Source organism: Drosophila pseudoobscura, chromosome 4 (assembly GCF_009870125.1).
Source record: "Drosophila pseudoobscura strain MV-25-SWS-2005 chromosome 4, UCI_Dpse_MV25, whole genome shotgun sequence".
Classification (NCBI taxonomy): domain Eukaryota; kingdom Metazoa; phylum Arthropoda; class Insecta; order Diptera; family Drosophilidae; genus Drosophila; species Drosophila pseudoobscura.
In genome coordinates this window covers 22,896,790-22,913,712 of record NC_046681.1, presented here as the reverse complement: position 1 = coordinate 22,913,712, position 16,923 = coordinate 22,896,790, and the positions used below count along the sequence as shown (strand labels likewise).

At 44.6% G+C, this 16,923-nt stretch overlaps 1 protein-coding gene across 1 annotated transcript in view; it reads left to right on the top strand.

The window, feature by feature from the left end:
- Positions 1-16,923, top strand: part of Drgx (Dorsal root ganglia homeobox) — a 31,643-nt gene that overhangs the window by 8,757 nt on the left and 5,963 nt on the right. Inside the window, exons 2-6 of the mRNA XM_002132658.3 lie at positions 2,082-2,205; positions 8,103-8,194; positions 8,283-8,384; positions 14,732-14,833; positions 14,927-15,474. Coding sequence (XP_002132694.3) covers positions 2,109-2,205; positions 8,103-8,194; positions 8,283-8,384; positions 14,732-14,833; positions 14,927-15,474 — 941 coding nt within the window. The 5' untranslated portion in view covers positions 2,082-2,108. The remainder of the gene's footprint in view (positions 1-2,081; positions 2,206-8,102; positions 8,195-8,282; positions 8,385-14,731; positions 14,834-14,926; positions 15,475-16,923) is intronic.

The window sequence follows — 16,923 nt, the reverse complement described above, 5'->3', positions numbered from 1 at the left end:
CCGGCAGCGGTGGAGGCCGAAGCCGAGGCCGCATGTGCAACATTAGACACGAAATGGCAATTTTCCATTTGGCAAATGAGTTTTGCGGCCGACGGACTCCAAATATAACAATTATGCAAAATTACAAATTCTCACAATTCTAATGGAATGCCCAGGGCCCAGGGCTCACGGAGATGAGGCTGGGGGACGGGGGATGGGGGATGGGGAACCCAGGGACAGGTGATGGCCCGGCTCGTTCTCTTGCTAAATGGAAATTTATTGGCGCCACTTGTCGGGGGCATTCCGCCCAGCGCTTTGGGGACCAGGACCGCATCTGTGACCAGGCAGGAGGCAGGACACAGGACACGCGCAGGGCGCAACCAACCGCTGAGCACGTTAAATTATTTTGCGTGTGTAAATTTGGCGGAAATAGTCTGTAACATGATATGCTAACACTTGTGGTGCAGTGGGAGTACCAGTGCCAGTAGTGTAATGGGTGGGTGTAATGGGCGGGGCGGGGGCGGGGGCGGCCTGTCGTGTGGCCTCTGCCATAAATAAAATTCATAAAAAATATTTAACAAATTTACTCAAATAAATTAAAATGTCACCGACAGAGGAAGATAGAGATAGAGGAAAATGGAAAAGCAAAATGCTACCAAAAAAGGAGAAAGAGGAAAGCAGAATGCCATCGAAAAAGAGGAAAATGGGGAATGCCCCACCTGCAGTCGAGGTGGTGCACCAGTGGCTTATGGTCTGGTCTGGTCTGGTCTGGTTTTTTGGGTGGCTTTTGGGGCGAAGCTTACAATTAATTTTAATTGCAATTGAAATGTAACTGGAAATGTGATATTCAAAAATAAAAACACTTTTTGGAAATACAAACACAGGAAATTGGCATCTGTCCATGGCATGGATATGGGATGGTAATATTTATACCAAATGTATGCAGGAACTATTACATATTACATATTGATGGCGGTACAGACAGTACTTTACATGAATGAGAAAATATTTATGCATTTTGCTTGTTTCGAAATGCATTTTGGAAGAGCTTTTTATAGAGAAACTGAATTTAGGAATGTATGAGAAAGAGGTACCATACAAGATCGGAGTAAATATAATAGATTGATGAAACAAGATAAATGATCTTCTGTTTTTTTGTATGTTCTGATCTTTTGCTAGACTTCAAAGAGATCTTCACTGTGCATTCCCACCCATATCGATTACAGATTGCAAAAAGGAAAGATACTTTCTCAAAGGCTCTTACTCATCTTTCGTGTGACATTTTGACTTTTTCTCCTCCCTTCATCTATGGATGGGTTTTTCCAGAAGGGAATTTTCCACCCCGGGGTGGTGGTTATGCATGAGAAATTCCTCAACTAATTAAGCAGTAAAATGCATTTGAGGCAAGGCGCCAGCAAAATTCATGGAAACCAAATGCATTCGTCGGCTCATAACTGATGTGAGTTCATCAACAGAGAGGAGAGTGTCTGGCATGTTCTTGAGTTACACAGCGATGGCAATACGAATACTTACAGTTTCGAGTCTTTTGCGGCAAATGCAATTAATTTAAATCAATTGATTCGTTTGAGGACAATTTAATTGTATGCAGACGACGGCTACGGCGACGACGACGACGACAACAACGACAGATACAGATACAGATACAGTGCAACAGTCAGAAGATGCAAAAGCAGATGAAATCGATTGTAGATTATTTGTCAGAAGTCTGTAATTGCCTTTAATTGAATCGAATTGAGTTTGAGGTGCATATGACAACATTAAAGGCGACGCAGAGTCGCTGCTGCTATACCCCGAAGCCCATGCCATGCCTCATGCCTCATGCCCGCATTCTCAGTCTCAATTTGGTTCAAGTCGAAGTCGAAGTCGAAGTCAAAGTCTCAGTCGAAGATTCAGTCTCAGCCGGAGGAGGCCCAGTCTTTGCTGCCCCGATCTTCAATTGAATTGTGCATTTAAATTACAAGTTTCTTGTTCAGTGACGGGCAAGTGAATTTATCAAAATTATATGCAATTTAAAGATTCTTTATATCGATTCCGATTGTGACTCTGATTCTACATATATTCATTCGGTTTTCTGTTTACAGCTCGGTCCTGCAGCTGCGGGCAGAGGAATGTTTTGCTATCAGTGCCCGCCCGCCCTCCATCCCTGCGGACCGCATCCGCCGCGCCTGCCAACGCTCGACTATCCCTTTGCCGCCACCCATCCATGTGAGTATACCCCACACCCCATCCACACAGAACATCATCACACAGTAGAGGAGGAACAGATGGACTGCTCTGCCTGTCTGCCTGCCAAAAGTGCAATCTTTTGGCTCGCATCGTATTAAATTTAGATAAAAAGCCAATGATAATCGTGGCTGTCAATGGATTATTGTCTATCTGCGTATCTTTGTATCTTGTAGTTACATTAACGAATTATTCTATTAGCAGCACGTTGGATCGAGAGCAGGGGGTTGGCTCTAAGGGCTCGGGACCTTGCCTCTCTCTCTCTCTCGCTCTCTGTCGATGTGGCATATCAGATTTCATGGGCGCACATGTCGAGAGTTTGATGTTTGCCTGTTGAAAGTTTGTTGCACGGTCAGAGGGTAAGTGTGCTGCTTAATGGGAGAGGAGAGAGAGGAATAGAGGCATAGAAGGCAAGGGAATAGAATAAAGATATATATGTACTAAATGGCTAAAGGAAAAAGTTATAGTAGGCATTACTTTCCAAGATGTTTTATATTGAGAAAATATGGAGAAAAATGCTGCTGGAAAAGTAAGTGTTGTCTGCGCCTCGCTCCAAGGGTTGTGTATATTGTTTTCGGGTTCTGGGACCGACTTCTGATAGCTACAATCTCTCTCTTCTTCAAATAAGATCTTCTTGTCTCAGATGGCTTTGCCCTTAGGGATTTATATACGCTAAATTTTCTTGTGAAATACGTTTCTGAATAATTAATGATTGATAAAAATCCATTTAGAAATCAAATACCATATTAAAAAGAACACTTATGAGTACTCTTATCTATTTTTCCCATCTAATGAGGATTCCATTTATAGGACTTAAATTTCACACTTCTATTCCCTCATAAAACATCCAATTTGCGGTTCTTCAAAGGTTCTTCTATCGCTTTTCTCTCTCTCTCTCTCTCTCTCTCTCTGGGAATCTCTATCACTTAGCGTATGATGGAAAATTCTTTGGGATGTTGGCGCGCATAAAAATTCCATTAAACCCCATTTTCGTTGAGTTTCGTGTAAAGAAAAGCCACAGAGGAGCAATTTGATTTCCTATTGCTAGGGCGGGGCTCTCCTCTCCGCTCCCCCTGTGACTGCTCCTCTCAGAATGGGGGCCCCAATCCACACGAAATAAACTTTTCCTGGCACTCCAGACTCAGAGACAGGGACACCATATAACTATAATTGAATAAAAAGAAAAATAACAGAGATGAGGAGCATACCAGCGGCAACACTCAATCGATATTCGAATGCAGAATCATCAGAAAGAGAGGGCCATACAGATACAGTATCTGTATACAGAGCGAAAGAGAGGGAGCGGGAGTGGAGTGGTAGTTTTTGGAGCCAAAGGAGTGGCCAAAGGCAAAGTCAAGCAAACGTGAACGTGTCGAAAAGTGAAGCGATCCATTCGAATGGAATTGGTTGCAATTGAAAAGGGGGGAGGATGCGGATGGGAAAGGTACGACTGGGACTGGGGGCCTTGCTGGTGAGTGAGGGAATTTTTGGATTTCATTTCATGCAATTATCGGTATGGCAAAAGCGTTAATGCTTTGCCATGCAAATTTTTTGCCTTGACTCTCGGAATGTGCGCGACGACAGATTTCGACAGATTTCGAGTCGATTTCCCTTCCGTTTCGCTCCGTAAAGTTTCGGTTTTTTTTTTTTTTGGAGTTTGAGGCGGCATTTATCGAAAATCATAAATCAAAGCGCCAACAGCCGACACCGCAAATAGTTTATTGATTTGTACTACCACCCATAAAAGGCACCGCCAAAAGATATCTTCAAAAATATAAAAAAAAAATCCCATGAAAATAAAATAGAGACCGAAAAAAAAAAGACTTGCCACAAATTGCAGTGCATTTAGTGGCTGCTGATGTTTGGGTCCCCAGCTGGGAGAATGCGAGTGTGTGTGTGTGTGTGTGAGGTAATGGGATTAGATGAGGACTTACGAACGCATTACGAAACATCTTGGCACGTAGATAGCTCTCTGCTCTCCTCCTCGGGGCAATGCCCCCTTCAGTGACGGGCTGCCTGGGTGGCTCTGTGCTCTAATCCTAATCAGGTGCAAATTCTATTTACTCTTGACTGATTCAATATGACAGACAGATAGATACTCGTACGATAACTTATGTTTCATCTGGGAGTTATGACGGGAGTGCCCAAGGCCCATCACAGGTCAGACACCTCTAGTGGCTGTCGAGGGGCTGTCGCTTTTGATTTGGGCCGCTTCTAATGTGCCTCTAATGCAATTTAGGGGGTAATTGAAGTCGAGGGTTCATATTGGATTGCTGGCAGCAGACTTTAAATGATTTCCAGTTATTTGAAGTGGCAAGTACTTATATAGCGGTGTATAAGACACAGTAATAAGTCAAGAATGTAATGGTTAAGAACAAGAAATTCATATTCATAAGATTTTACCAATTCCTTACTCCCATATGTGATATAATAATGGGATATAATTCGTATATAATCGCTTCAAAGCGCCCACAACAAATCCACTTAGGGCGTGTCTCTCTTCGCGCTTTATGACATAAGCAAACCCCAATAAATATTGCACACAAATCACAAAAGAAAAAAAAAACACTCACCCAACATTTGCATAGCTAATTCAATTTAGTTTCTGTTTTTTTCGTGATTCCAATTCGTGATTTCCCTGGCATTCCCCCAACTACTACGAATATACCCAGGCCACCCCAAAAGAACTGAGAGCGAGCTGACACCGAGAGCCAGAAGTCTTCTCAATTGCTAAACTAATTTAAAATTTGCCAACGCGTGCCTGGACTTTTGAGAACGAACTGAAATTGAGACGATGATGGTGACACTTTCGTAAGGGGTGACACGATACTCAACCTTATGCAATGGGAATACTGCTGCAAGACGGGAGGGTGGAAGGTGGAAGGGTGAAGTGTGAAGGGACCATAAACTAGGGCACTGCTCAAGAAACTACTCCACTTCTCTGCTACTCCCATAATGAATGCTAATTCCTTTGGCTCTTGGATTAAGTAAACGAAAACAGAAATCGAATGAAAATTGATTTTTGTTTGGTATAGATACCAAAAATGGCAGACAAAGTTGCAGACATGTATCTTACAGATACAAAAGCAGCCCAGCACAGCATAGCACAGCAGACATGCCTTGAGTGGGTGGAGAATTGGGCTGGTAGCTGATTGCCAGGGAATCCTCCTCCTTGACTGCCTGACTCTCCTTCGACGACTGCCGACTGGTGTGTCTCTCTCCTTCGACGAGCGAGGCAAAAGACCGAAAATCCCTTAATGATGGTTTCGCTTGTTATGCCAAATGTTTAAAAATTGAATTATCTCCCATTACCGGCGCAGCTAACGAGCAGACACTGAGCACGGAGCACAGAGCAGCTCTGTGTGGCACGAGTGAGACAGACAGACACACTCTCCGACAGCGAAAGAGAGATGGATAGAGGTGGCTGGCGTCTGTGCGCCCCCTCTGCGTACGTACTTTTTGAATCAATTTGCCAACAAGGATTTGTTAATCCTGTCTTCCTGACAAGTGCGGTTAGTTGACTTGTTGGTGCCTGCTTCTGGTGATGCTGCCACTGCCACTGACGTTTGATGTTTGAGGCAGGAACATGAGGGTGGCCTCTACGAGCACCGGGTGGGGTTGTTTAGGGCTGGGATTGGGTTCTGCCTCTGGTTTGGGTTTGGGTTTTTGGGGATTGTTGCCACAGCAAAGCTTTCAGCATGAAATTCTTATTGGAGAGACGACTGGACTGGCCTGGACTGGCCTGGACTGGACTGGGCCAAGCTTTTGCTGCGCTTTGGGATTTGCACTCGAAACCTAATTGTGCTAATTGCCGCTTGGTCGTTCTCGGTTGTGTGTGTGTGTGCGTGTGCGTGTGTGTGTTGCCCCCGTTCAACGCTTTTTGGTTCTTCTTTCTGTTCTGTGGCCTCCCATTGCTGGCCCTGAGGCATTTATGACCAAAAATCATCCTTGCTCTGTGCCTGCTCTGCTCCTCCGGTTCTCTGGGCATTTCCATTTGCATTTTAGGCAATTATTGGCTGGAAAGAATTTGATTAGCAAGAAAATTGCAGTGGAGCCAGCTGCTAGGCAGACATGAGATAAGTTAGAGATGAGAACACACTAAGCGGGTCTCAGATAGAAGACGATTTGACCAGCAGCGATATCGATACCAGAAGGAAATAACTATTAATGTCCTCGATAAGTTTGGATATCGAGATAATAAATATTGATCAATAGTTGGAAATCTTCGATGCCATAGCACCGATACACCGATACTTAGACACCATTCTCCGCTTCACTCACCCACCTCTAGTGATAACCTATCTTGCCAGAAAATCGCCCCCTCAAAAAGATATGCTGAGTGCTCGTATCCTGACTCATCGACTATTCGATTAGCCTACGAACCGTTCTCTCTCATCGAACGATGAGTTCCTCTGTGAACAGATTGCTTGATTTTTGGTCTGAAGTGCGTGCTTAATTAGCAGAATACATGGATGGTTTGGCTTACCTGAGAGCTACCGAATAGAAGCCGAAAGCAGAGTGGAAACATTTTCTAATTATTTTCATAATTAAATATTAATCGATGGCAAGCATAGCGACACTTTTCCGACCCCTAAGAGATAGAGGCCAGAGAGGTGGAGAGAAGGAAAAACGTAGCAAACAACATTAGTGCGCATTACATAGAGTCCCTGGGGGGGGGAGGGAGCATGGGTTCGAGGACGGGGCACTGGTACGACCTTCAACATGGCGCAAATGAATGCCAAAGTAACAACATTTCAGCTAATCGGATTAGAGCCCAAAGCGAGCGAGAGAGAGCGGCACACACTCCACCAAAGAGAGTGAAAGGAAAAGAAAGAGAAGCTTCAGGGGGAGGGACCTTTGGCAACGAAGAAAATTAAAATTAAATTTTGCAATTTGCCAGCTAATTATTTATTTAAAATCAAATTGAAAATTAATTTTACAACACGAACGAGAGTCCGAAACGGAGTCCGGTCCGGCAAAAAAGGTCCGACAAAGTTTCCGCCTTTTCCGACTTTTGCCTTTCGACTTTGGTTTCACATTTTCCCCCTCCTGCTGCTGCTGCTGCCAACCCCTTTCTTCTTTTGCGGGGATGGGGAGGGTGGTTTTCGAGTGGAGGTCAAGTGGGGCTGTCAACGCCTTTTTCTTCCTCTCTATCCCTCTCTCTCCCTCTTTTTCCCTTTCTCTGTCTGCTTCTGGAGCTCAAAGGCAGTTATAAAATATTTTGTAGCATACAAAATGGCGCTGCTGCTAGAAAATTCAATTAGCCTGCAATTTTTGGCAACAGCTGGCTTTCAGCAAAGGCATGTGGCAGCAGAGCCGAGCAGAGCCGGGAAGGGGTTGCGTTGCGGGGGCGAGCCGTGGAGGCACTGTGGAGAAAACTCTTCTGCCATGAATGATTTCGGAGGCAGTTATAGTTGGGTCATACAATATTTAGAGGAAAACTTGTGATTGAAAGCTGAACTCTAGGGGAATTCTGAGTGGAAAGTGTAGAAATAGGAACAGGAATGTTTATAGCAACTACAGGAAGGAATTACAAGGAGAGTAGGAATAAACTCTTATAAATACAGAAGAAATACGCTTGAATATAAATGTTTTTAGTAGATACAAAGATACCAAAGCCAAAATCACTTGTTTCAGCTACTTATCTGTGAATCTATCCAACCAAAACCACACTAAACACTTTAACTACATCTCCCAAAAGCTACTGGAAGGTAGTGTCGGAAAAACAACAACATATGCCCAGCTTATCGGCACTTATGCTCCTACGCTTTTCAATTAGTAAATCCCCCAAGTTGCAACTAGTTGCATTATGCCAGCTAAGGCAACACCTCACATGACTAATACCCAGGATTCTCACGGTATGCTTCTCCTTTCCACAGACACCAGCTACTCGTATCATCCGGCCATACACGATGAGACCTTTGTCCGGCGGAAGCAGCGACGGAATCGCACCACTTTCACACTGCAACAGGTAAGAGGAGAACCAGAACCACCACAGAAGATAGAAGATGGAAGGAATGTTGTTACATTTTTAATTATTTCCTTTCTCGGACTGACAGCTGGAGGAGCTGGAGACGGCATTTGCCCAGACCCACTATCCGGATGTGTTTACGCGCGAGGATCTGGCCATGAAAATCAACCTCACAGAGGCACGTGTTCAGGTAAGAACTCCATCTTTAAAACTCTGATTTGCTGACCCCTTTTAGGGGTACCGGAAAATTATGTAAAATAAGAAAAAGTTTACAAAATCGTATCAAATTTCATAAGAATAAGACCGTAGGACAACCCTAGGCCGGTCACGCAGTCTGATCAAAGCTCTCGATGTTGCTGTTGCTGTCTCTGTAACTCATCCTCCTTCCAATCTTTCTCTATTAATAATGCATATGCATGCGCTGTAAAGGCCCAAGGATTCGGGGATTACAACAGGCAGGGGGAATGGGTTTCGGACGGGGTGGCATGTTCCATACCTAATGCAATAACTTCCTTGAAAAAAATGTATTCTATATACATTTTGAATGTGCCACGAGACGCCAGGCAAGAGCAGCAAAATATGCAAAGTTCTTAAGCGTTAAAAAAAAGAAAGAAAATAAAAAAGAATATGGAACGGGGAATGGGTAATGGGGAATGGGGACTGAGGGCCCAGCAAATTGCTTTTTTCTGTTGGTTATCAAGGCATTCTCTATGCCCCTAAATAAATCAAATTTACTTTTCAATATAACCGTTGGGAGTGGAGTTTCGTTTTGCATCAGGAACTCTAAGCCATCAGAATAAGGAGGAGGAGTTAACGGGGGCCAAGTAGCCCTAGAAGATGTGGGAATATTGGGAGATTCTGGAAGAAATATCTTCTCGACAATGTTTCGAGTACTACCTTTCTATAATTTCAATCACAGTAAACCGTTTTGAGAACCTATCCAACCTTAACAGATCTTGAACCTCATAATATTTCCTTCAATTGTCTTCACTACTGACTTTCATTCAGTCATGATTACGACGCTCATTCATTTTATTCCTGATTAGTGCCATTCATTCACAATTTTTGCACAATTGTTTCCAAAATTAGAATCACTTTCGAGGCGCAGAGAGCCACTGGAGCCTCGTGCGGCTACAGATGCAAATTAAGTCAGAAAAAGATTTTGTAGCGTGGGATGGATGGGGAAAAGGGGTAACTGTAACTGTAACTGTAGCTGTGACTGTAGTAACCATTAGACGGAGCCAATTTGCATGGAATTGTGTGGTGCATTTGTCAGATTAGCGCACGGAGAGCTGACAATTAGCGGATCTACTTCCACACTTAAAGAGGGGCAGCATCAGATCTCAGGTTATGGGTGGGCGGCACTGTGTGCACTCGAGCACGTTGTATCTGAGGCCAAAAGCAAATTATGCACAGAAAAAGATGCTGAAACGAAACTTAATGAGGATGCAACACTAACTAGACACGTTGTCGGGGCCCACACACACTTTGGTGGCTATTAAAAACACTTTGGTGACGTTATACTCGTCTATGGCAATGACAACGTCCTCTCCATCTATTTCCGGCACAATTAGCAGGCCACTTCTCATGTATATACCACTTCTTATGGTCGTAGTATACCTTCGGAATGACTTTCCCAGGCGTAACCAGATACTTTCAATTCAATTTGTCATAAAAAAATGCTGTATGTCAAGTGTCCAACAATGGGACACTTGTCGCAAACACGTGTACTTGTCAGGCCCTAACAAAATTACCCAAGATATTGCCTCAATCCCAACCCCAACCCTTGTCTATATTCCACCCCCCGCCGTTCTGTCAAATTCTGGCAACTTTGGTCCGAGTTTATAACGAGAACAGAGAGACAGATCTTTAAATGACAGACCAGCACAGAAAACACACAAAAAAAGGAACTCACACAAATTTGTGGAAAAATTGGTGGAAAAAGCGGGAAAACATTTTCGTGGTCGGACTGGACAGCTTAGTCTGGGATTTCGATAATGGAATGAATGCCAAATATTTTGATGAGGGTGCGGGTGCGGCACCACCTTTCTCCCTCCCTCTCTTTCTCTCGACCACATTTTGACACATTTTTTTGGGGGGCCCATCATGGTAGAGCGGAAATAAATTTTATAATAAAATTTATTATGTGTACTTCGCTTGATTCCCCCCCGCCCGGTCTGAAATGGAACTCCCCGCCGACTTCAGTTTAGCCGCTCTGTGGATCTGCCGCGTCGCGACCCACAACGATTGTAACCCGATACGTTTTTCCACGAGATTTTTTCGTCTGTCAATTTTTGATGCCCAACCACGACCCCGGTAGAGGTCCTGGTCCTGGTCCTGCCTGTCGCAACGCATTTGAGTTCATTGCAAAAATCATTTACTTAATGTATCCCAGCGAGCTTATAGGCAAAGCCAGGGACCCAGCTGTGGATCGGGCCACATGGATACATGGCGATGGTGCGGCGTTTCACCTGACAAGGACAAAGCACTTTGAAGTTGAGGTAATGCCGAAGAGCTTGCCAATAACTGATATTGATTGATAAATGAGTGAGAAATTTGATTTTTGAATGCTAGAGGTTGAGGGAAACTCTCTGGATGAGAGTTTTTGGGGTGACAAGAGAATATTCATTGGAAAATGTGTTGGAGAGAATTTACATAACAATTATGGATTATTTTTCTTACATTAATATTTGCAGTAATCGATATTATTTTATATAAATCGAAACAGTGAGTTTTTGTCGATATTTAAACAAAATAATACAAGAGATTTGTTCTGCATAGAACATAGAGCCTTTTACTAGTTTGAAAATATTGTTCGACTGGTTATCAGAGTATTTCGAGCCTTGGGTTCATTAATCGATTAATCATCGACTTAATCTTCTTCGATTTTTACCAAATAGTGGAAGAAAACATGGCTTCAATTCCACCATTCCGCCTATGAAATGCTTTCAGGTGTGCCACTTCCTCATACATTAATCACGATATTTGCCATAAGCCCCTCGTTCGCTTCAACAGCAGTTATCAATTCCCCCGGATATACGATACATAATGAAGTCCTTAGCCCACACTCTTGCACTGCGATTACCGCGTCTCATATTTCCGACTATATGCACCTCCTCATACATAACTAATTCGATTAGAATTAATGTGCTCAACCCGAACCCATCGACAGTCCATGACAATCTCAAGAGAAACACCCACCCACCCACTCTCAACCACCCGAAAACCCCTTCGAGCCAACGGAAAAGTGGGCGACCACATATAATGCCAATAATTGATAATTTATTATAATCACAGGCACCAAAGACCACTGCGGTGAATGTGAGAAACTAGTGAGAAGAGAAAAAAAAACCGCAGAAGATGACGAGGATGGAAGGAAGGAAGGCGCTTTGTGGGTGTGGAAGTGGTTTCGGGCTGAAGCGCCCAAAGGGGTTGACCAGGCCGCCTGTCAAATAATTGCATTTGCTCGAGTAATCCTTTAATGCTGATCCAAGTTGATGGCCGGCTCAACCGAATGCGGTAGTCGAACCGGGCCTTATGGCTAGCCCCAGGCGATGGGCGGTTCCGTTCCACAGGGATGGGAACGAGAGAGAGAGCGGGTACGAGAGTGTGGTGCGGGGTGCGGGGTGCGTGGTGCATGGTGTTGGCTGTTGCGGTAGCCCAATTATTGCTGCAAAGGGTTTGGTACGAGTACCTCAAAATGCGTTTGATATTAACACATCTGTTCATTCATTCCACTTGAGCTGTTTCCTCATCATCATCCTGATCGGCTGGCTGCTGGTCCTGGCTCCTGGCTTCTGGGTGTTGTTTGCATTGAGTGTTTCCTTGTGCCCCTTGCCACGGCAGTGGCTCTGGCAGGGGCAGGACAAACTGTTTGCGGAAGCTAATGGTGCGCACTTGTCCGTAATTACCCCAGGACTCGGCATCGTCCTGCTGGGCCCTTCACCGTCTCTATCCCCAGATACTCTGGGTCTGGGTGGTGTTTACCTTTTGTTCAGCTTCATTGTTTCCTTTTTTTGTTGTAATTTTGGTGTGTAACAACTTTGTTTTATTTACATTGGCCCTCCCTGCCATAAATTCGACGAGTGTATCCTCCCCAGGACTCCGTCCGTCCTTCCTTGTTTGCTTATTTGTTTTCATTTTCATGGCAAATCGGTTTTCGTAACTTGTAACCGCAAAAATTCTGTTTGCTGTTTGCCCCAGCGATCCACGGAGCGGAGGATATGAATAATTGTTATGCCTATTATTCGCTTGCTGCCATTGTTCTTGAGAATTATGAGAACTTTTTGCCGCCTTTGGGCGGTGTTCTTGGGTAAATAAATTACTTGAAGAGGGTACCGGAGAAGGGTTCTTCAGCGGATCCGTTCTAATGTGTTGATAAGGAGAGACATGTGCAGCGGGGTTTACTGTTTGTTGAAGGTTTTGGGGGTAGGGTAGAGGATTCTAGGTTCTAGAGATCCTTCTTTGGAAGAAAAAACTCTAAAGCTTTGCATCTTAAAATAATAATTCAATTCTTGACAACAATTTCATTGGATTACAAAACGCATTTGTTTCGAGTAATACATATTCTAGGAATAATAAATTTGCATACAACAAAAGTGGTGACCCCGACTTTTTCGAACTCAAGTTGATATTTGTAAATTAAAGGATAAAACGAAGTAACGAAATATTACTCCCTCTTCTGCTTTTTCCGTAGCATACATTTTCCAATCAGTCGTTCATTTATATTCTGATTTAATTAAAATATACAGAGACATTTCTAGGTTTTGGTGACCCACACTGCACCGAATCTTTAGGCACCTCCTAAAAGTATGCATTGCATAGCTTGAAATGCAAATTGAATATTTCAATCAGTCCCTTTTCCTTGAAATCGCAGGGAAAACACATAATTAATTGCCCATGAGACTGAAGTAATAAAATGTAAAATCGAAAAATCTATCCAGGACCTTATTCCTTGTTGTCTTTCTGGAAACAGGACCAGTTCCTCCTCTCTTCGGAGTGTAAGTAAGCCTTGGCAAGCAATCAAGAAACTAAACCAAGTGGAATTGAATAAATAAGAAACACGTTAAGGTCTGCGGATGGGCGAGGTGGATTCGGGTTCTGTTCCCTCTGAGAGGCATGCAACAAAGCAAAATTCTGCATGAAATTATTATTGAAGCAAAAATATATACATATTCGTACCCTAAAGGCGAGGCGGAGTGACTGAGCACACAATTGTTTTTCATTATTCAATTTTTGTCATAATAACAGGAAGGGGAATACAGCTACAGCTACAGATACTCCTGTTGTCCCTGTCTGGTTATATGTGCATATATCCCTCCGTCTCTGTTGCTCCACTCTATGCTACCCCCAAAGGGCCACAAAAAAAAAAGTTCGCCCAGCCATATTTTATTGGTAATGTGCTTATGGCATAAATATTGTATTAAGTAACTGGTGGGCGTCACCACCACCAAAAAAAAAGAGAGACGAACGAAGGAAAAGTTCAGAACTGACTGGGAGTGGGAGTGGAGGTGGGTGGTAGGAGGTGGATGTGTGTTTTGCTGTAGAGGGGGTGGCTGCCTGCCTTTTGGGGGTTGGATTGTGCGCAATTTATTGTTTGCCAGGGTGGGACGATGGAGCCATACAAGTCTGGGGCAACATGGCGGCCATGAGGTGGCTGTGGCAGTGGCAGTGGCAGCACCATTTGCCTTTGGGGCAAAGAATGCTGAAATTGTTTTATGTTGCGTTATGATTACAACAATGATGGCAAAATGAAGGCGAACTTTTGCACAATGTCTAATTTGAATTTTGATTAGGAAATTTACTTACACACTCACACACACACACACGTATATAGAGACAGGAAAGAAAGAGAGAGAGAGAGAGAGAACATTCAAGATGGCGCCTCTAACGGAAATCCCATTAGGGGGCGCTCTAAGCTCTAAGGGGAATCAGCGCAAACCGGAACTAAGAGCAAACGAAACGAAAGGGAAGCGGAAGTGGCAGTGGCAGTGGCAGGACTGTGGAAACACGCGCGCATAAGCAAGCAATCCAAAGGATGTGTCTGTGTCTTGAGGATGCCAGGGCATTGTCTTGATTGAGCCTCATTAGGGGTAAGGCAACAGCAGCCATGTGTGCCCCGACCCGTCCCGTACCGTCCTCTTCCCCCAACCAAATTTAGGCGCTGATTACAGGCCAAATTTGTTTTGTCTTCGTTGCCAAAATTGAAAATCAGATTTTGTTTGTTTATGTCTTAGATTGGTGTTCAGGGAGGGGAAAGGAAAGGCAATGGAAATTGTTAAAGTTTGTGAGGTGGAAAATTTCGTTTATTGTTTTCCACTCCACGCACAACCCCCCCACAAGAACGATCATCTCTTTTCTCTCTCTCTCTCTCTCGCTGTGTGTGTGTGTGGGGAAAGTTTTTCAATTTTCAATTGGCTGCCAGGCGAAAGTCAAGAGAACTTGCCCCGTGGCATAAATAATAGACATGTGGCCATATCAAAAAACTTTACCAATTTCGGTTTCTCTCTCTCGTTGTCGTTTTTGTTTTCCCTTTAGGTCTGGTTCCAGAATCGTCGGGCCAAATGGCGCAAGGCGGAGCGGCTAAAGGACGAACAGCGCAAGCGGGAAAATGGCGAGAGCAGCAGCTCATTGGATAAGGTAAGGGCGAGAGAAGGCTAAGAGGATAACGATTGGAATGCAGTTGCCATACCGAAGAGACTTGGTGACCATCTTTCCTCAATCTCCTTGCAGCTTCACGACTCACGCGAATCCTCGCCAGACATCACCGGCGAAATAGATGACGACATGGACGAGATGCCGCGTCAGCGCTCCCACAGTCCCATGGCCAACGGCCCCATGGAGCAGCAGCAGCACTCCCACTCGCACTCGCACTCCCACAGTCCTGGCGGCAACCTGCATCTGGACTCCAGCGACAACGAGCGTCCTTTGTCCTCCAATCAGTTGACTGCCACTCCGCACTCTGCCTCCCAGTCGCTGGGCTCCATCAGTGCCGGCTCCCCATCGCCGGGCATGCGTGAGCACACGCCGCTGGCCAGCGGCCAGGCACCCAGCAGCCCCTCGAACTCACGCAACACCGACTCGCCCATCGAGGTGGGCGGACCCATGTCGCTGACCACCGGCTCCCGGATGGGCCAACACTCCTCGAACAACTCGGCCTCGTCGACGCCAACGCCCACGACGCCGCATGCCCCACAGATGCCTCACACTTCGGCTGCAGCGGCGGCGGCCTTTGGTAGCCATATCTTTGGCAGCTTTGGTGCTGGAAGCTCAAGCGATAAGTAAGTAAATATAACTTTTCTTAGCTCTGGAGTATACCATACCAGATATGATCCCATGATGGTAGTGGCAGTTAAAGTCTCCTAAATTTAGAATTACATATGTATGTCTCTCAAGTAGTTTTAGTCCCTCATTCGAAACGCATTGAAACTCCCAGCAAATACAATTGCAAAACATTATCGAACACCATCCATATATCCACCCACCGACCCACCGATAGGCAGATAGATACTCGTATCCATGCGGCATATCCCACATATGTTAAAGACAATGGCGCGAGTCATTCAGGCGATGTTCCGTTGGTGATTAGACACTGGGCGCCTCTGGTTGCACGTGCCGTTCATATCAATGACCCAGCAGCATCATTAGGGCAGGGATTTCTTTTCGGCGAAGGATTGGAGGGGAGAACGAGAGGTTGCTCTCTTAATGTTTCCGCTGGCGCACACGACATCCGCTGACCGGAAGTGCGCCAATGGAATTTAAACGTTTTCCATCCAAAACATTAAGTAGAACCGCCTTCCGTTGCGCACGCCTGTTCAATAACCCGTGAGAGGAGAGAGCACCGCAGGAGTCAGCCTCTGTGGAAGGGATGCCCAAGAATCCAAGAGTCCTTCCACCCAAATGTTCCTTCTAATGTCATTATTGCTCTCATTGCGGTCGTTGTCTGGCTGGATTGTCCGACCTCCGATACCATCCTCCTGCTAGTGCAATCAACGGCTAATTTAGTCATCGTCGCCAGCAAAAAAAAAAACACAGAGAATAGAGAAAAGAGAAAAGAGGAAGAGTCAGAGTCAGGGCCAAAGCCAGGAAAAAGATGAAGTGGATGCCCACTTAGGGGTGACATTTGTCGCAATCCAGTGCCTGGATTTTTGTAAATATTTCCTCAGAGTACCAGTCCAGGGGGGTTGCAATGAGTCCTTCTGTTGTCCTTCCGTCGTTTCTTTATTTTTCCTGGCAGTTGTTTTTGTCGCTGTCGCTGTTTGACGACAAAATGCGACACTTGCCATAAATTTTATTGTTTGTTTGTCTAATTCCTTTGTAAGTGGAAGCTTAATGACACGCAGGCAATTAGCAGATCGTTGGGTTTATAATCGTTTCGAATGTCGAATGGCATGAGCGAGGGTGCTGCTGACATGGATAGTCCCCCAGGAGGTGGTGGAAACTGCAAGCAGCAGCTCGAACGAATCCTAATTGGCTTACCCTCTAATGAGCTTGAATATTTCACTTAACATTCATGCAATTCATCAGAAATTTCGCACAAATGGTGGTCTGAATATAGTTATTATTTGGGTTTAGGATATGGTTATTGTATTATTAGAATGGTATTATATTTCTATCATTCCACTATCACAGCTTTTATCAAACTATCTTATCAGAAAATCCTAAAATTTCTTTGCGAATATAAGATCAGGATCATCCTTTGATCATCTAGTAAATGCTATTCGCAGCTT